This window comes from Plasmodium gonderi (assembly GCF_002157705.1).
Source record: "Plasmodium gonderi DNA, contig: Chr11, whole genome shotgun sequence".
In the NCBI taxonomy this organism is placed as follows: domain Eukaryota; phylum Apicomplexa; class Aconoidasida; order Haemosporida; family Plasmodiidae; genus Plasmodium; species Plasmodium gonderi.
The window spans coordinates 411570-433677 of NW_021628936.1; the positions used below are offsets into that span (position 1 = coordinate 411570).

A 22108-nucleotide genomic window follows, 5' to 3' on the forward strand; every position below is an offset into this window, starting at 1 on the left:
ATTTTTATTTTTTTTATTTTCTCCCGCATCCGTTTATTTCTTTCCCTATCTTCATTAATAAGTTTTTGCGCGTTTTGGTTAATCTTATACAAACATTTAATTTTTGATAGCTATGTAAAAAAAAAAAAAAAAAAAAAAAGTGTAGCAACACTGATATACATTTTCGTCATTCGACAATTGCGTTATACTTGTATGAAACATGTATTACGAACACACGCCTAGCGTTTCACGTTAATATGATAAATTGTGAAGTGTATCCCATCAATCACTCCCTTTTCTCTTACATATGTACACAAGTAAATTTAAACAAAAATCTTGCACAATATATTTCTTCAAAAGAGATAAACATAGCTGCGCGAGACGATATCACCATTGTGTTATTATGTAAATGTATTAATAGCACGGAGTCAACGTATTATGCATATATATATATATATATATACATATCATATAGGTATAAAAATGTAAATACGAAAAAAAAGAAAAAAATATCCTTAACCTATCTTCTCCGACTTTATATGCTGCACTTGAGGGTTTCACATACAGTACAGCATAAAGCATGGATATTCTCAAATGAATACATAACATAATACATATGTAAATGCAAATTCGTTACTTATGTACAATGGGTAACATGTGGTTACAATTAAAAAATTCACCAGGAAATCGGGGCAATGCTTAAAAAAAAATTATTCTGAAATTAATGTGTTTTTTTTTTAAAATTCTGAGAAAAATAATTTTTGTTTTACACAAAATTGTTATTGAGAGAAGTGGCTTTTATAAAACTTATGCCAATGTGCATATTATATTCTTTACTTACCATGCAATGTATTATACACATGATAACATGAACATTTTTCCTTACATTTCCCTTTTGGGGAATGTTTAATTTTTGATATTCTTTTCCTTGGCCTTTTTCGCGCAGGCATTTTACTTTATCCCCCTCTTCAAAAAAATTAATATTGAATTAGGAAATGTGCAATTATGCACACCACAAACTTAACAAACAAGCTATTAATGTTTTCTTATATTTCGTGTTACATCACCTTAACTTAGCATTGCAAGAGTAGTTTTATTTATTTATCTATATAATTATTTATCTATTTATCTATGTATTTTATTTTTTTGAATTTTTTCTTGCATTTTTTTTTTTACAATTTTTTCACGTTTTTCAAAACTTTCTTCAACCCCTTTTCCCTTTCATGATCGCAAAATTACAATGTTGTGAGGTAACAGGAGGTTAAATAATTAATTGATAATCACATATCCTCTTAAAAAAAACAGAATAAAAGATTAAAGCATTCATATAAAAATTTGACTGTGAAATATGGAACAAGTACATTCATTATTAACTGCTATATTAGTTCTTTTTCTTCCCCATGAAGAGAAACGGAACTGAAGTCCATCATTAATGTATATATATATATATATATATATAGCTCTTTCTAGGGGATCCCATAAAATTATCAAAGAAAATTTTTATTTTTACAAGTATACGTTTTACTCCTCGTCATTTGCCCCCATTCTATGTTCTCTTGACACGCTTAAGACATCTGAAAACCGTTCATGTACATATCAAATTGTCTTTTTTTTTTATTTTTAACTACATCTACATTCATCGTAGACATTATATCCCATTTAAAACGAACATCTTCCCTTTTCTTCACGTATTAAATAAGTATGGCAATTTGCTAAAAAGGAAAATAATTAAGTTATATATTGTTAAAAACACATTCAGTAGTACGGAAGGGAAAAAAAAAAAAAAATTAATTCTTCTTAATTTTTACATTTTCACATCATCCCCAATGGAATAAATATCCATAATTATAAATGCGGTTAAGAAAAATCCTTTCCTCCTTAATGCAAAAACATAAACCATTTTAATCACCAAAAATTTCAGCTATACATGACCAATTAGTTCCTGTATTCATTTTACCTATTGTAGCAAAACTACATAGTAGTAATAAGTGCGTTCCGCACACTTTTTTATCAAACCAGTTAAGGGAATAAAAAGCAAAAAATTAAATTTTTAACGGATGATATTTGTAAGGTCTTATGTGACAACTGCTATCCGTTGTTGTACATGTCAAAATTTTGAAAATTACTCTTTTTAAATACATTCGATCTTAAATTAACGCTGCACTTTTTATTTTGCTTCTTTATAAAAAATTATTCACTCGAATTTTTCTTTTTATGTTCTTGTTTACAATCCACACTAATCTATTCAGTTTCGTATTTAAAAGGAAAAAAAAAAAAAGTTTCTACACTTTTTAAAACTTAGCTGTGGGTGCAAAATAAAATAAAATGCTAGATAGGGTGGGGGATAAATCTACATAGCAAGTTGTTTAACGTGACTATTAGGAAAATAAATCCATAGAACATGTACTTCTAAAATATATTATGTATTATGTGAGTAGCTTATGTATATATACTGCACGCCTATGGTTGTGTTGAGAAAACAACGTGGATTAACTTTCATGATTTGAAATTAATTTTGTGAATATTTCAGCTTTATATCTTTTCCCCAAAGAGCTTACAAGGCTAATCATAAAAAAGATATATATATATATATATATATCCACATCTATATGATATTTGTAATAATACATGTTTACATAAACATTCACCTGAACTGCGCTACTTTTCGTTCACCACGTCCACTGTTTGTTGTTCAAAATTATGTTTAACGTGAGCCAAAACCTGGAATAAAGTGGATCTTAGCATTTTCAGCAGTTTTAGCAGTTCCTATTTTGTATCAAGGGCTTGTGTAATCCATTTTCAACGTATTTATCTTGTTCCCAGTTTTATAAAAGAGTAGATTTGCAAAAATGCACACATGAAACTGGAGCACCTAAAAAATTGTAACTCGAGATGTATATGCAGAAACAAGGTAATTTAGAAGCATGACTTTTCTCTTTTCCCTTCTCAGTTAATATATGTATATATACGTACAGAATTTTCGATAAAAAAGTATACCACTTAGATGAGTTAAACCTGTGATCTCTCTTTTTTTTTTTTTTTTTTTACTTCCTCTGCAACTGGTATTATTATGAGCTCAAAGTGTTACAACAAAATAAATTAATATGCTCAAAAAGGTTAACATAATTGAAAAATATACAAAAAAATTGGAGTGAAAAAACAAAATGCCTTTGAAAAATAAGTATGGAATTTTAAAAATAGGAATTGAATACGACTACAATGCTGCGGACAGTATAGATATAGACGAGGTTAGTCCAGATTTTATCGTAACTGAACTTTTTAAAAAAAACAGCGAATACAATAAACTAACTAGTGCTAGTAATTGTTGTTCTAATTTACCATGCTCAAGTTCGAATACATATAAAGTAGATCCCCTTTTTGGAAGTAAATTTGAAGACAATGATATTTGGAAACAAAATATTTACGGTTTTACATCTAAATGGATAGATCCAGATAATGATAATGCACATGTTAGTGCATACTCTCTTGATGCACTAAATAAAGAAATACAATGGTCTAGTTATATATCCTTATCATACTTAATTATTAATAGCCCTTCTTACAAAAAGTGTGATAATTTTGCTAGATGTATCAATGCCAATATTCACAATTATAATGGGGTACCAGTTATCATAAGAATACCAATTGGAATACGAACAGAAAAATCAAAATTTCCAGATGGATCCATCGACAATGTATCTTTTCCTGGTAACACAAAAAGTAGTAAAAATAAATGCATAGATTATGTAATAAATGGGTGGCATTTGTGGGCGAAATTTATTTCCTACTGCAATTTTAACTTTGCAAATTTAAATGTAGGCATAGAATTAGTCAACCTAAAAGATGTCGATATTTATAACATAAATTTAGATATATGGAAATCAGAGCCAGTGAAATTAATTTTCATACCATTGGATTCATTTGTTATTGATTCAAAGAGCGGATATCCATATTTACCCAAAAAATTAAAAGACATGTTAGTATATTTCTTTAGAAAAAATATTGAAGTTGTGATAACAGGTAAGAAAACAAACACATATGATTTTCCACATATAGTAAAAAAAGAAGAAAATTGCTCCAACCAGATTATAAACTCAGATGTAAAATATCTTAAGTGCTGTATTTATTACATAAAAAGATTATTTATGTCTATCGAAAATTTTGATAACGAAAAACTTTTTGATAATGCTTATTGGGACCATTTACAAATACCTTTACAACCATTAAAAGATAATTTACCTTCCCAAACTTATGAAATATTTGAAAAAGACAAAACAAAATATGATCAATACGAATTGGCCATTGGCAAATACCTATTCACTGAGCTTCAAAAAGGAAGTAATAATAATGCTAAGGGCAAAGACAGAGACATCATCATTTTTGTAGTAGGAGCAGGAAGAGGACCATTAATCGATTGCACCTTGTTGGCTCTAGAAAAATATAAGATTACCAAATTTCAAATATATGCAATAGAAAAAAATGACAGTGCCATTTTAGTTTTACAAAATAGAGCTTTAAACTCCAAATGGAAACATGTAACAGTTATACATAGCGATATGAGATATCTAGAAATAGATAAAAAAGCAGATTTAATTGTTAGTGAATTATTAGGATCTTTTGGTGATAATGAGTTATTTCCTGAATGTTTAGATGGAATAAAAAAATATTTGCAAGAAGATGGTGTAAGTATTCCGCAAAATTGTTTATCATATCTTGAACCCATTTCTTGTTCTCATATTTATTATAAAATAGGACAAAATAATTTTCCAGGATACAATGAAATTTTTTATGTTGTAAATATGTACTCGTATTGCAAAATTACAGATGAAGAACCAAAAGAATGTTTTTACTTTCAAGTACCAAGCAAAAGTATACAGAAAGATAATTCTCACAATAATAGATATAAACGTATAAATTTTATTATTAACATGAATTCCTATTTACATGGATTCCTATGTTATTTTAAAAGCCATTTATATGATGATGTGTATTTATCTATTGAACCAAACACGCATACTAACAATTTACACAGTTGGTATCCTTTATATATACCCGTAAACCAAATTCATTACTTAAAACAAGGACAAATATTGTCTCTAAGTATTTGGCGCTTAACAGATAATCATAAAATTTGGTATGAGTGGTGCATTAACGAACCCATTTCAACCACCATTCACAACTACAACGCGCGACATTTTTCAATTGGAAGGTGACCTGTGAGAAATATAATAAACGATGAGAACAAATCGTAAAAGATTAGCAATTGATGGGAGATATACCCCCACTGTTCAACCTAAACAGATTCAAACTTTTCAAATATGACAAATATCTGTTTTACATTTTTTCGGATCCAATTTTGAATTTCTTACAATGCACATTGAAAAAACATACTTCTCAAAAAAAAATAATGGAACCTGGAATAGACCTTACCACTTTACTGCTATATAAAAGTTTACGGTGAATTTTAATGTAATAATAGATGATCATATATTTTTTACTAGGAAGTTATTACGATAATCGTTTTGAAGGAAATTAGTATATTATTATTTTTTCTTTTTTTTTTTTTTTTTTTGTCACTTTGCACCAAGATAAAAACACATGCAAGAGACATATAACACAAATTTTAGAATTTTTTTATGTAATTAGTAACCTAAACAACATTTCCTTTATATTTTGTATCTTTGCACTTCTGACAAAGGACCTATAAGCACAAAGGGGGATTCAGTAAGAAGTAAATACGTACAGGATATGTATCTCTGTCAACCTGTATAACGGATATGTGTTACAAGTACATATATATACACACAAAAACACTTACGCGCTTTTTATCAGAGTTCTCATTATATGCAAACCCATGCTATCCAACACAAGTGAGCAATAAGGATCTTGTATTTAACTATATTTGTAAAATGGGTTCAACAACGATGCACTCATTGTTTTCTTTATGTTTCCTTTGAGATGCACTTTATTTTTCTTTTCTTCTTTTTTTTTTTTTTTTTTTTTTTTTTTTTTTTTTTCAGTTTTTTCCTTTAAATTCTAAAATTTTTTTTTTTTTTTTTTTTTTTTTTTTTTTTTTATTTTTTTTTTTTTTTTTTTTTTTTTTTTTTTTTTTTTTTTTTTTTTTTTTTTTTTTTTTTTTTTTTTTTTTTTTTTTTTTTTTTTTTTTTTTTTTTTTTTTTTTTTTTTTTTTTTTTTTTTTTTTTTTTTTTTTTTTTTTTTTTTTTTTTTTTTTTTTTTTTTTTTTTTTTTTTTTTTTTTTTTTTTTTTTTTTTTTTTTTTTTTTTTTTTTTTTTTTTTCTTCTTGTCGATATTCACTGAACGTGTGAATGAACCCATTTTAGCTCAATCATAAACATAAATTCTCATAATTACTAATCACATAGAACACACATCCGCTTTTTTAATATGCGAAATGAAAATGTCTCTTTCTTTTGGGGTACCTTTCCTACATTATCTTACTTTTCATTTCTGCTAAACATAACTGTAATCAACTTTAAATGTTTGATGTATGCATAACTTTACACTAATACATGTATATATATAGAACTCATGTTACGAAGTAGGTGGACTTACGTAAATGTATTATTAAAAGAAATAAAAAATAATTATAATAATAAAATATATAAAAGTTTCCATTTTCTTTCTTAATTAATATGATTCTTGCAAATTTTATATGAGTGAATTATAAAATGTAGAATACACAAACTGTTTGTTGTTAGTTCAAAGAAAATAAATGCGTATTATGTTTTTAAGGAATACCATAGAACCACATGCGCCATGGCTTGCATGAACAGAGAATTAATAGTTTTATTCACATTCTATATCCTAAAATGTTTCTTTTATTTTAAATAATAACACAAATAACACAATTCATCCATTTTTGCATGTATACAATGTGGCTTATTAATAATATATTTTTTTCTCTCATGAGTTTATCTTCCCTTATCCTTCTTTTTTTTTTTTTTTTTTTTATAGTTGTACTTCTTAGGGGCAATTAATAGAGCATAAAAATATTAATATTTCACAAAGTTTAGGCTCCTTTAATTTTTCTCACCTATTTTTATTACATAGATGATGGATAGGAAAAAGTATTAGGTGTGTTTTCATTTCACTTTTACTTCATTCTACCTTTTTCTAGCTTTGCAAGCTTTGAGGGGGTTTCACGTTTCTTTTAATTAAATGCTTTTTTTACAAATGAAACTAATATGTGGGAAAAGGGGAAAAAATATTTTCATAAAGTTTAAAAATGTTCATAAGTGCAAATTTTGGTGGAGAAGAGTGTCAAATTGGAGATGGCAAAAAAACGAAGAGAGGAGAAGTTAAATGAAAAATAAAAAGCTTCTCGCCATTCATTTTTACATAGCTTCCTCCTACACTTTACATATGTATATATAATATATATATAAATATGCATATCCTTTGTGGCATAATAGAAACAATTTTTTTAAAATGGCATTTACAAAAAATCCAATTTGTCAAGTGCGAAACAAAAGCTAAAGAGAGGGAACACATAGATTATATATATAAGAGCTACAGAGTATCGATGATAAGCAGTAATTTATATGTGTATACATGCACTTACATATGTATATATGTGAGTATAAGCCATATGCATTTTATTTAGTAGGGGAAAAAAAAAAAAAAAAAAAAAAAAAAAAAAAAAAAAAAAAATATTCCCTATAAAATTAAAAAAAAAAAATAAAATTTTTTTTTTTTTTTTTTTTTTTTTTTTTTTTTTTTTTTTTTTGTTAATAATAATTATTATTAAACAAAAAATGTATTTAAAATGCAAAAAAAGTGCGTTTTAAGAACGTTTTTATTTTGACTACATTGATTTCCTTCTGTTGTGTATATCCACTTTTATTCATCATTTTTTTCCAGATTTATTTTTACTCAAGCATTTCATTCGTTCATTTCCGAATATTTTCATTCACAGATTTATGCCTACAACTTTACAATTTTTATGACCTACGACACTGAGAGCGTATGACATACAGCGTACAACTTACTACATATAATTTACAACGTACAACTTACTACATATAATTTACGACGTGCAACTTGGGACGTACAACTTACGACGCAGAGTTTATGATGCGCAACTTTTCAACGTACAGTTTACTACTAATAATTCAAGCTTTTTCCGTTTTCTATTTTACCGATTTACCGTTTTAACAATTTGCTGATCTGCCTATTTGGCGTTTTAATAACTTTTCTACTTACCGATTTGTCGACCTTTCATTGTTATGACTTACCGCATTTTTATATTTTTTTCATTCACTCCCTTTTAAGAAAACTTGTTTATAAAACCATTTAAACGTACAATTAAAAAAAAAAGAAAAAAAAAGAAAAAAAAAGAAAAAAAAAAAAAAAAAAAAAATGGGAACATTCATATTTTAGTTATAAGAAGAAAACGAAAGATATATACCGTATGTATATAAATGAAATAGTATTAGTTCTTTGTATATTCATTATGTGTAGTATGCCCATATATATATGTTTATTTATGTAGTTATGAATTATATATAAGAACAGCGTCACAAGTGTGTAGTTATGAAAATACACCCATCTACATGTGCTTTTTCATATAAAATTAATTCTTCTTTAAGAGTACTCCCAAATTATCATTTAATGATAATTTAAAGCTCCTAAAGTTTTTTTTTTTTTTTTTTTGACCATTTCATAATCCCCAAATTTATCAATTTTTAAATTAAATTACAACATTATAAATTAATGGATAAGGTAATATAACAAGACACAAAAATGACTATAACAACAGAATTTATGTTCTATGTAGATATATGCATACAAGAAATTTATACAAATGATTAAGTGTTTACATTTCATACTTAAATAATCATAATTTGGATGAAATAAAAAGAAAAACATATATATTAAGAAAGCTACATGCGCTCATGCAACCCGTGCTTCACCAATGTTGTGTACCGCTAGTGTGAAATGCAACGCAGTATTTTGCTATTTTTGCATTCCCATATAATTTTTGAAACTTTACAAAACATGTTCCAAAGTAACATCTGGTGCATGCAAAAGTAGTTGTTCGAATTTGAACCGTTCATTTTGCTTTGCTTTACGTTTATCTATTTTATATATTTTTCTTTTTCTTTCCCCATTTCTATTTTACAGAAAAACAAGATGGAATGGAATAAAAATTTTCAGTCGAATAGTATATTTGTTTATAATTTTCCCAATGAATGGAATGAAAATGACATAAAAAAAGTAAGAAATATATACATGTGCTTGCAGAATAAGGGGACATTTGCTAGTCCCATTTGCTACACTCATTGCATACATGTGATCATACGTTAGGGATTCATAATTCCTAACGGAGAATGTATATATTTTCATGTGTATCAAAATATACATCCTCATAGTCATTGATGCATATATATACATTTGCTTATTTTTTTTTTTTTTTTTTTTTTTTTTTTTTCATTCTTCAAGAATTTCATGGTATTCGGGACGATAAATAATGTTCTAATAGACAAAGATATAAATACATATGCATATGTACAATTCAACGAAATTGAGGCATGTCAAAAGGCTGTGGAAGTTATGAATGGAAAAGAAATCAGTGGAAAGGCTCTGAAAGTCACGGCAAGAAAAATTGTAGATGAATGCTTGGATATGAATTCCACAAAAATCGAAACACAACAGAAAACTCAGGTAAATAAAAAAAGCTGTAACATGGAAAGAAAAAGAGAGAAAAGAAAAAAGAACGAAATATACATATTGAGAGGGAGGAATTATTTACATGCATATTTTCATGAAAATAGTTTGTGTTACACAAATATAATGTTCAATTTAATCGCCCCACGTAACCTAATGATCTTATGTGAAACAAATTATCCGTTTTTTTTCGCGTACTAATATTGTGCATAAGTATAAATAATAATAAACATTTAAAATTTTTTCCTCCTCTTTTCCTTAGCCAAATAATGAAAATAAAAAAACGACACTTTTTGTTTTTTACTTACCTCCCCACTGGAATGACCAGGATTTATTTGATGTAAGCAAGAGAAATTATGAATATTAAAAAATCAGCAAATTAATATTGGGAAAATGATTTTTACACATACATATTGTGCATCATATGCTTATATACCATTTTTCCCATACACACATACTTAATTTTTCATTCTCTCGCCCTTTAAGAAATTTAAAACCTTCGGAAATTTGGAAAGCGCTACTGTAGCAAAAAAAAATGACAAAACAAGTAAAGGATATGGGTTTGTTGTTTACACGGATCCTCACAGTGCTGCAATGGCAATATCAAATATGAATAAGGTGGAGGTGTATACAGGAAAGAGACTAAAGGTATTATTTTTTCTCCTAACAAGTGAATAATTTCCAAAAAAAATAAAATAAAATAGAGAGATAAAAAAAAAAAAAAAAAAAAATATTTTAATCTTCATATATTATAACGTCTTATTAAAAACTTTTTGTTGCTATTTTTTTTTTTTTTTTAGGTTCTACTAAAGTCCAGTTCTAATGAAAACAACAAAAAAAAAATAAAACCGGGGTGCACAATTTTTGTTTTCTATTTGCCAAATGATTGGAGTGACAAGGATTTAAAAAGAGTAAGATAACATGAAAAGATAAAAAAAAAAAGAAGCAAACATAAACATAAAGAGAAACAAAAACTTAAGCAGAAATAGAAATGAATTAAACAAGTTCTATTTTTGTAACAAAAAGAAAAAAAAAAAAAATAGATGTCGTGGGAGATAATAAAATATCCATGTGCCTTTTGCCTTATAGGGCAACACTCGCATAAACAAAATACACATATACGCTTGTAAATATACACAAATGTTGCACATTCGTTTAAATCTTTTATTTTTATTTATTTTCCCTTATCTTTCAATTTATTTCTCTTGTAGCATTTTTCGCATTATGGAAATATCCTAGGTGCAACCGTAAAAAGAGAAACGAATGGAAAAAGCAGAGGATATGGCTTTATAAATTTTGAAAATCAGCAAAGCGCCATTAATGCCGTTGCGGGTATGAATGGATTCAATGCAGGCAATAAATATTTAAAAGTGTCAATAAAAAAGGGGGAGGAACAGTAAGTACTTAATTATGGTGTCTAATATTTTTAAAGATGTAGAAAAAAAATAAAATAATCTTAAAAGGATGCATATAATTTTACCCCCTACCCCCTTCTTATATTATTATATATTTACTATATATTTTTTATTTTTTCCCCTAATATTCAAGGTATCTGGCCCCACAGTACTTAAATATAGATCCCATGGGAAACAATGTAATATAAAAAATGAATACATAAAAAGAGATTTTCCTTTTTTATGTTTAGCGTGTCTATGTGTTTACCAGTTCTGTTACGTGTTTATGTATTATTCATATAAACCATTTAAATTTATATGCATATACATAACTATTAAGTGAATATATTTTCACCCTTGCATACTTTTTTTTTTTTTTTTTTTTTTTTTTTTTTTTACATACATACATATACATTAAATACACACGATTTTATATTCCTTTTTTCCGTTTCGCAGTCGTACACATCACCTCCTCCTCCACCCCCACCCATGTCATGCCATGGAAATGATTCACCTAATTTTGGAAATGGTGATATGTATCCAATGCAGAGCACATTACCGAACAATAGATTTAACTCACGTGTTTCAACGAATGAAATGCACCAATCCTTTATTAATACCCAGTATGGTCATTTCCCATACAATTTTTTTAAAAATAATGAGCAGGCGCCATACATGCAGAGATCATACAATAAGAATTACAATAACATGGGAAAGACATAGGCTATTTATGTAGTTATGAAGAAAGTACATGAAGATAATTTTTTTTTTTTTTTTATATGTACTATACAGATTTGATGAATAGATAGACTTTAAGGGGTGTGTGTATATTTTACGAATTCGTGCACCTATGCATGACATTTGTTTGTGTATGTATAAGTGTACATATACAGAAATCACATTGAATTAAAAAGAATTAATACAAATTAATGAGTATTAATAGGGATTTCAAGAATTCGTGTACTTTTAAGATATAGGAACACATGCACCCAATACGTATATATACGCGTGCCTGTGGTGTGTAGACACAAGAAGTTTACATATTATCTTGATGTACGATCTTCAGTAATATCTAATTAAAAAAGACGACATTACCACTATATCCAGACCATGTTATTCTTATTATACTTGATTGTATTTACTCATAATTTTTTTTTTTTTTTTTTTTTTTTTTTTTTTTTTTTTTTGATGATGTTTCTTTGATAATTATAATTTTAGAAAAATAAAAAAAGTTCATTAAGGTTTTCTTGTGGTTGTTTATGAAGCTGTTTATGAAATCGTTTGTGAAGTTTTTTATGATTTTATATGCACGAAATCGCTTATGCGGACAAATTCATATACTTTTCTTTTCACCTATATTTACTATTCCACATATATGTAACATCTCAAAAAGACTCCCCACATAGTTTTTTTACATTCCCACATAAATCAACCTCACATTGTAATTCATTTCAAAACAGAATTATGAAAACTTTCTATTCTTGATGCCAAATGGAATGTCTTCTAATTTGCACATCCTCTTTTACTACCATTACACACACCTACATGAACATTTTTTTTTTTTTTTTTTTTTTACATATCCACATTGAAAAAATTTTCTTACATTAAAAGGAGAAAATGAAAAAAATATATGTCTTTTTAAAATTCATTACAATAGCAGTGATGCTAAAAAATAAATTCATACAGGAGATAAGTACCTTTATTTATTGTGCGGTTGTTTTTACTTCTGAGAATTATACGTATGCGGTGTGTTTGTAAGTATGTACATAAGGTACCACCGTACAAAGTACTTTTTTTTTTTTTTTTATTCCTTTTTAAAAAAGAATAAATTTCTTATAAAAAATTGTCCGGCTAAAATTAAATATATAAATAGAATAATTGCAGCTATAATCATTTTCTTTTTCTTTTTTGTATGCATGCTACGTTCCCATTGGATTGGCATAAGTCTAAACTCATGCACGTTATCATCTATTTGGAGATTTTTCCAAAAACGCTTAACTTGCTTTTCATGCTTACTAAACAGCTACAATACTTATTCTTCTACATGTGTGAATTTATAAATATGTAATAAATATATATAAGGATATATTGAATATATGAAATCTGCATCCAGTTTTAAGCCTTATGGAGTTACGGAGACAGGGGAATATATATGTAAGTATTTACAACTCATGACACTCTACGCAGGTTCACATTTATTTCATGCAAAATGGTTCCACAACATTAGCACATCACGCATGCATGTTTGTGTGTGTGTGTGCTTGTGAACTTTCAAAAAATATAAAATTACTCAAATAAATACAATATTGTAGCCAAAACATGACGAATAAGTTTAACGGAAAAATGCCCTTGCACTGAAACAGAATAAAGAAAATGAAAAAATGAACCTTTTTACGTGAATAACATTTCTTTTTTTACAACCCTTCTATAACTGTTACGGCAAGGGTGATGTAATTACCCTTTTGCAACTTCACTAGTTAACTTGAACAGAAAATTTACATGTGACATGTATAGCATGTGTAACAAAATATAACGTTTAGAAATATAAAATATTTAAAGGGTTTATTCTTTTCATTCCAATTATGGTTAGAAAATTTAGTTTAAGTTTTTTTTTTTTTTTTTTTTTTTTTTTAAATATATTGGTAATATTCTCAAAATGGCAAAAAAAGTATATTTAGGAGTATACCATCCGTTCGCCAGCGAAACAGGCATGAAAAAAAAAACATGAGAGTGTCATAGAATTATATAAAACAGCATAAATATATGAAATAATAACCTCCAGAAGGTATTAATTAAACAACATCCTCCATACGGTGGGGGATATTGTACGTTAATATATGATTAATTATTCCTCCAACTAATGTGTTTCTTTACACATGAATTTACATGTTTTTTTCACTTAAGAAAAAAAAAAAAAAAAAAAATTTTACTCTATATGTATTTGCTTGAATTCCTTATCGACATTCGTACAATACTCATTTGCCTTTTCCTTGTTAGTTATAATAACTATGTTTTTTTCGAATTCATTAATTTTTTTTTCTAGTAAATCAGCAAATTTGTAAAAGTCTTCTTTCTTGGTATCCATAATTCTTTTTCTAAAATTAATTCGATCTTGCTTTGATTCATTTGAAATAATTCGTAAAAGAGACAGTTTGCTAAGTTCTATACCTCTTCTAGGTTTATCAATATTACCAATAGCATTGATTATATATCTACGTAAGTCATTTTCTGTCATGGTATCAGCCATTTTTCTTAATCCTTGTGCAGATTCTTTAAATGTTTGTAAAGTTTTTTCTAAATTGGGATCTCTGGCAGATAAAAATACTACAGTTCCATCATATTCAATATCTGCAAAAACACCATATGCACCATTCAAACCTCTAACTGTTTCCCAAAGATAGGAATTTTTCAATGCTGCTACTATAACAATAAAAGCTGGATCTAGAAACTCTTTTTCATTAAACAAAATTCCGGCCATTGAAACTGCATTGACAAAAGTTGGTATGACAAATAATTCCTTTTTCTTTTGCTCTTTTTCTAAAATTTTACTTTCTTTTATTTCTTCATTCCATCCAATATTTTTCGTTTCATTATTATGTGTATCATTTTGTTCAAAATATGATAGCATATTATTAAACGATTCTTTGGATTTAACAAAAAGTTGGTCTAACGCTGCAGCATCGGATGTGGCACTAATTAATAAATTCTTTTTTGAGAATATTTTGTTTCTTAATCCATTTAGGATCTGTTCAAATGATGAAAAATCGGATTCTGCTAATTTTAATTGTTCTTGTAACTTCAAGTAATTTCCATATCCCAAAACTAAATCGTGTGCATAGTATCTTGAATTCATTTGAGATTTCACATATTTTAATAGTAATGAATACCCTTTTGAACTAAATACAGTTTTCATTCCATTGATTTTTCTTTTTAAAATTTCTATTACTTTTTTCTTATTCGAAAAGTCAGAATCTTTTAATGCTTCTAAAGCTATATCGAGCGATTCATTACATTTGTGGCTTAGCATATGCATTTCAAAATTAAATAATCCGTGTGCATTATATTTATTCGTTACTTTTAAATGGTCACTAATTGAGTATAACGCAACATTTGCCATCATATTACCTATGTTCTTTTCTCTTAAAATTACGAATTCTTCTGATGATCTTTTATATGTCTTATTTTCAAGAATCAACGTTTTGAACAAGTTTAAGTAACTTAACTCTTCTAGCGTCAAATGATCCAAACTAAAGATAAATTGAAGATATAATATACCACCTGTTGGCATCTCATAAATTAGCATTGGTACATCTCCGTTGGAATATTTCTCTAGTTCGCTACTCATATTCATATGGACATCCGATTCCAATTCAGAATTTTTCAAAATGTGCTTTTTGATCAAATAATCCATATTTTTCTTCATCAAATCTTCATTCGTTTTGATTTGATTATACTTTTGCATATTATTTTCCACATTGGTGTTGGTAAAATATGCATTCACCGGAATTTCTAGCGTTTCTTTGTTTAAATCGGATATGTTTATTATTGGGAATTTGTCTAAATGTTCAGGTGATTCCACAGTGTTTTTGTACTTGGTCAGCTTTTCAAAATCCAGGATTATATTTTCTCTTTCCTTATCTGTCAAGCTTTCAATTTTTTTTTTTAATGATTCTTTTTCTAAATCATCTTGTTCTTTTCCATAATTTTCATTACCCTCCATAAGAATAACTGCACGATGGTTATTGTTAATAAAGTGCTTTTCGATAAATTTCTCCAAATATTTTGGTTCATTCTTTATTTTATCCTTAACCACACTTAAATGTTTTTCAAATTCAAAAATAAGAAGTGGATCCCTGTTATAATTTAATCTAGATGCCATTTCAAAAACGTAATCTATACTTTTAGATGTTTTCATATTTGTTTCTTTCAATACAAATTCGATATTGTTTATTGAAGCTTCAACAGCAGATTTGTTAAATCCTTCATCTACAACTTTTTGCAAAGCTTTCAAAACTACTTTTTCTACTTCGTAATGCACTTTGTCAAGACTTATATTTTTTTCATTTTTTTCTTTTATTCCTTTTAGTCCTATGCTAAAAATGAATTGAACAAGACTATCATCAAGTCCTGTATCTATGACAGTGTTTCCCAAACCACAATCGATTAATGCTTTATACAACACACTTTCTGTTGTGTGGGTAAGGAGATTATTTATTATCAACAAGGCAAAATATTCTTGAGGAGATTCTAAACTTAGATCTATATCCAAATGTTCATTTTTCTTGGGATTTAATAACCATGAAATAGATACCAAATTTTCTTTTTCTTCAGAATGATCAGCAAATTGTTTTTTCACATAGAATGGACCTTTTTTGTATTCTTGGTAATTTACATTTTCCACAGCATCATCCCTGTATTTTGTAAAATCTAACTGATTCAAATAATCATCCACAAAATTTAACAATTCAGTTGGGTTGTTTTTGCTAAAAAAGAATACTTTTATTTTTTTGGGATTATAATTCTTGTAATAAAATTCTTTGAATTCTTCATAGGACAAATTTGGAATTTCTTTTGGATCTCCACCACTGATGTTTGAATGTACATTATCAGGAAATATATTCTTCATTATTACGTAATACAAATCTTGTAATGGGTTACTAAAAGATCCTTTCATTTCACTATAAACAATCCCATTATAAGAAACTTTGTAATCTTTAATTTTTGGAATATCAGAATTTTTCTCTTCTTCCTTTAATTTTTCAACTTCATAAGTCCATCCTTCTGTTTGAAAAATAAATTTATTTTCTAATACATTGGGCTGAAACACACTATCCATATAAACAGCCATGATGTTAAAAAAGTCACGATTGTTCATAGAACCAGCCATATATACAGTTCGATCATTAAAAGTGTATGCATTTAGGTGTGTATTTAATGTCCCTTTTTCTAATAACCCCATAGAATCTTTATAGTTGAAATTTTTCGATCCTGATAAAACTGTGTGTTCCAATATATGTGGAATTCCCTTACCTGAATGTGTCAACGTTTTCACATAGAAAGCAAATGTTTGTTCATAATCTAATGGATCATTTGATCCTAATGCTATTACTTGTGTTTTTGCTTTCTTATGTTCATACACAGTATAAGTCATTTCAAATTTGTCACTATATCTTTTCTCAACAATATTGTAGCTCTTGTGCTCTGGGCACTTTTCATGTATCCACTCTGGTGACTTATTCATCATTGCCGTAAATGAGTATAGATTCGTTGTACTTATGGAATGAATAAAACTATTCGTAAATACATTATATTTTCTTCTTTCCGATTTGCAAAATATGCCATTAACGCAATTTGTGATGATATTTAAATATCCAAAAACTCTCATTAATTTCATTTATTATGTAGTTGTAAATGTTCATAAAAAAAAAAAAAAAAAAAGAAACAATATATATATATTTTTTTTTTTTTTTTTTTTTTTTGTTGGGATTGGGGTTGGGGATATTTATGATGCTAAACAAATTATATATGTATGAATAACCTTTTTTATTTTAATCTTCAAGTTACGTTTCAATAAAAAATAGGTGTACAATTTTATATTTTTTACCTTATCCTCTTGTGAGCCTCACGCAAAAGGCCTTAACGAAGAGTTCTTGCATGCGTATATATGTGCATACATGTGTATGTGTATGTGTGAATATGCTTATATTATATATACATATATATGTGGAAACTTCAATTTTTCATACTCTTAAATAGCTAATTGGCAACGAATTCCGCACAAATGTAAATTTTTTTAGTCCTATTAATGGTGATTGTTGAATACATGGTGCTCATGCGCTCGCACTTTGCTATGATTGTGTATTTTTCATGTGCAATCAGCATATATGATACATTATTCGTATATATATATATATAATATACATTTGTAATATTTTTACTTAAGTTCTACTGTTGCTTTTAAATTATCAAGCGTTTCAAGGACTCACTTTTTTTTTTTTTTTTCTCAAATTTTAAAATAAACAAATTTTACTACGTAAATTCTTTTCATTTGGTTCAAATTTGTTCAATTTGTTCACAGTTAACGTGGCGTGTTACGTACACTTGGCATGTATGCATTTCGCGCAATTTTATAATTCCATTATATAAGCCCTCAAACCACTCACCCTTTCTGCTTATTTTAGTACATATTCACAATTTTACTCTTACTTTATTTTTATTTTTTATCTTTTTTTTTTCTTGTGCATGTCACATTTCCTCTACAAGAGGATCAATATATTTTGTTATTTATGCATGCCTGTTGTTTCAGCTTCAAGGAACAGTTATATTGATACGTACATTTATATAACGAAAATATAAACATAATTTGCGAACATTTGAGAACTCACAATGACACGATCATTTATAAGCGTACAGCCATTTATATTTATTTATAAAAGTTCAAATGAATAAATTCATTTACACGCACAAAACATATAAAAGAATTATATGCCTTTACATGAAGTAAAAATATGATCCATATATATGTGTGACATAAGGGAGGGGGGGGGAGGGAAAATAGCATTTTACACAAATACAATGCTGAAAAAAAAAAAAATAAATCGTGTAATACTTAGACAGACAACAAAAAACTTGTGGAGATGTAAAGAAATCGGGATGCGCAAACCTTTGTTCATATGAGCTCTTAATTTTGTGATATATGAAAAAAAATATGTCACATAGATCTGTAAAAGTAATTAATCATATCTAGGCACTTATATTCACACACATTGTGTATATATGAATGCATTTTTAAAATTAAAAATAAAAGTTTCATTTTTCTGTGACACTTATTTATTAACACTTGTGTGCAAACAAATGAGCATATTAAAAAAATGACACTATTAATATACCACACACCGTGAACTTCAGTGCCCTACAGAAAATATAGCAATAAAACAATAAAGAAATAAAACAATTGCAATTTAAAAAATCAAATAATTCAACGGGTGACAACACCCTAAATGTGGCAAACAATTGCACGTACCTGAAAACAACTGGAAACAGTTGCAATCCAATTATATAAACAACTCCCAGAATTATATTGTAACTGTGAACAAATGAAGCGACAATCAACTCATACACACAAAAAAGAATTGTGCATCGCATTGTTACCAAAAATGATGAGTGAAAACAGATACTACATGTATCCTTCGAAAAACCTGCACCTTCAAACACCTTTTATATGAATTGTTATCAAATAAGCATAAATTCCAGTATATATATATGTAAGAAAACAAATTTATACCACTTAAAGAATACTCTATATTTCCATTCACCCTCTCGAGCATTTTAAGCATAAGTATAATATTTATCCCATGTTCAAGATTATTTATCACTTCACATAAGCATTAAACATTTCATGATTATTTATCAATCCCAAAAGAGAATTCAGCACATCATTGTTATTTATCACTCTTAACTATATAGTAAATATGCTAAGTATTCACATATTTATCATTTATATTATTTATAAAAAAAAAAAAAAAAAAAAAAATGCATATATGAATGAACAAATTTTTGAAAGCTACGACGGGCTTCCCCTCCCCTAATACCGGTTAACATTAACAAATTCTGCAATATTCCATCCCGATATGATCATTTTTCGTTTTCATATTCATCCTTTTAATTTTCTTAAACTAGTTTGAAGTTTAAGTTTTAAAGAAAAGCTTTTTAGTAAACATTTGGTTTTATGTGACTATCTCACTTTATGTTTCAAAACACATCCCTTGCCACAAAAAATGTGTATATTATAACGGCTGAATATAATTTCTGTATTAACTTTTTGTGAGGTCATTCTGTAAAGATGTACATAATTGGGGTGCACGACTGTACAAAAAATATATACATAAGAACATTTTAATATTGTAACCTCATATAAATTTCTACACACTTGTGGAGAGACAACATGCCTCTACTAAGTGGAGTATGTATATGAAAGAAACACCTGAATTTTCAATTTCCTGCATATAGCTTATTATGTTTTTGCCCAAAGTTATCATAATTTTGTGTTTTAATTGAATTGTTCAAAAGATTTTGCATTGATAATTCGAATTCTTCGGTCATCTCAATGTTACGCATTTCGTTTATTTAAAAAAAAAAATAATAAAATATATATTTGTAAAAAAATCATACAAAAGGCATATAACAAAGCACTGTATAATTATATAAGAATAAAGGAAATTATATACCACTTTTCACATTTCGCTTCGCACATGCAGATACAAAACATAAACGTAGTTGTGCTAAAACTTGGGTGAAAATAACATATAATTAATAATGCAATTGTGCAGTAGCACAGCTTTGTCCAATGTGTATGGACAAATATGAACATATGATCAAACGCTTCTCCTAATTTGATAAATAAAAAAAAAAAAAAAAAAAATCCATAATTAGACAAAAGTACAAAGATAAAAAGAAAATAAAAGTTCTTAAAAAAAAATGTAAAAATTTTCTCCCAAAACCAATTGTGTATTTTGCTTTGACATATATTTTACACCTTTCTAATTTTTGTAGCAATTTTGGTTAACATATGAAATCTCTATCAATGGCCAACAAAATATTTATTGGAGCACATAAAACTCATTCCTGAAGTGTGCTTTTTTATGTATTATTATATTTGTATTTGTGTAAATCTCTTGATTTTATCTTTTTTTTTTTTTTTTTTTTTTTTAGGGGGTGGTGGTGGACTTTTAAAACTTGGTGCATTTGTTCGTTATAACATATTAAACTTAGGCGACCATGTATAAATATATATATACCCTATTTTAGCATAAATTAAAAAAAAAAAAAAAAAAAAATTATATATTGAATTTTTTTTTTTTTTAAATTTATCAACAAATTAAGAAAATTTATAAAAAAAAAAAAAAAAAAAAAAAAAAAAAGAAAAAGCTTATAAAGGCATAAGCATTCATATATAATACAACCACAAGTGTACAATACAGCAATTTTTTTTTTTTTTTTTTTTTTTTGGTACAAAAGCTTTAGCATTTTTATTTTAATTTTACATTTGCTTTTGCTAACTCCAGGTTTTTTTTATCTTTTTTTTTTTTTTTTTTTTACGATTCACAACCTTGAATAGTTTAGAAAATAAAAGGGAAAAAAAAAAAAAAAAACATTTTATTTAAAACATGCATATTTATACATAGCATTAATAGCTATAAAAAGAATCATTTAAACATATTCACTTATGTTTAAAGATATTATATGATTATTTTGTTGTTAATGTTTTTCTCAAGAATTATATTCAGAACTTAACATATTATTCATTGGGAAAGAGAGAACAAAATTGAGGCTATTTATTTTTGCACATGATGTAAATTGCATGGATATATATACACATACAGTATACATTTATACATATGTATATGCATAATGTGTGTATCGAACAGTTCGTATACATCAAACAGTATGTATATATCAAACAGTGTGTGTATATCAAACAGTGTGTGCATATCAAATAGTGTGTGTATATCTAGCAGTTTGTGTATATCAACAGTTTGTGTATATCAACAGTTTGTGTATATCTAGCAGTTTGTGTATATCAACAGTTTGTGTATATCTAGCAGATTGTGTATATCAACAGTTTGTGCATTTTTTTTGTTTTATAACTTTTGTTAGAATTATGAGATTCTTCTCAAAATTTTATTGTCATCAGTGTAAATTACTTTTCATTTTCATCTTTCATTTCTTTCATTTGTTATAAACGAAAGTTTTTTTCGAATTTCTATATATGCCCTTGCACGAGAATTTTATAACTCCTTATACACCAACATAAGGAAATGTCATTATACGTAATACACATATATACAGATGTGCATATAACTGAGTACGCAGAAGGTACGAAAAATGAAAATGTACATAAAAACACGTACGTATAAATATTTACTCAAAATATGCATGTATAAATATGTACATATTTGTATGTACATATGAACATGTTGGTAAGAATGTATACATATACGCAAGCACCTATGCAAACATCCATGTGTTTTACCCTTTCCATTTATTAT

At 27.2% G+C, this 22108-nt stretch overlaps 3 protein-coding genes across 3 annotated transcripts; 2 read left to right on the plus strand and 1 right to left on the minus strand.

Annotated features, from left to right (window-relative positions):
* Nucleotides 1–3143: 3143 nt before the first annotated feature.
* Nucleotides 3144–5192, plus strand: PGO_110960 (protein arginine N-methyltransferase 5; the record flags this gene model as incomplete). Its single annotated transcript, XM_028688435.1, has 1 exon — nucleotides 3144–5192. One exon carries the CDS (start codon nucleotides 3144–3146, stop codon nucleotides 5190–5192), a length of 2049 nt encoding a protein of 682 aa, XP_028544236.1.
* A 3722-nt stretch (nucleotides 5193–8914) lies between these two features.
* PGO_110970 (poly(A)-binding protein) lies at nucleotides 8915–11783 on the plus strand (the record flags this gene model as incomplete). The annotated part of the gene is made up of 9 exons (XM_028688436.1): nucleotides 8915–8932; nucleotides 9124–9216; nucleotides 9442–9663; nucleotides 9929–10006; nucleotides 10153–10314; nucleotides 10467–10577; nucleotides 10878–11062; nucleotides 11215–11260; nucleotides 11517–11783. 9 exons carry the CDS (start codon nucleotides 8915–8917, stop codon nucleotides 11781–11783), a joined length of 1182 nt encoding a protein of 393 aa, XP_028544237.1.
* A 2203-nt stretch (nucleotides 11784–13986) lies between these two features.
* On the minus strand, nucleotides 13987–17454 carry PGO_110980 (falcilysin; the record flags this gene model as incomplete). Its single annotated transcript, XM_028688437.1, has 1 exon — nucleotides 13987–17454. The coding sequence occupies one exon, from the start codon at nucleotides 17452–17454 to the stop codon at nucleotides 13987–13989; it is 3468 nt and encodes a 1155-aa protein (XP_028544238.1).
* Nucleotides 17455–22108: the final 4654 nt, after the last annotated feature.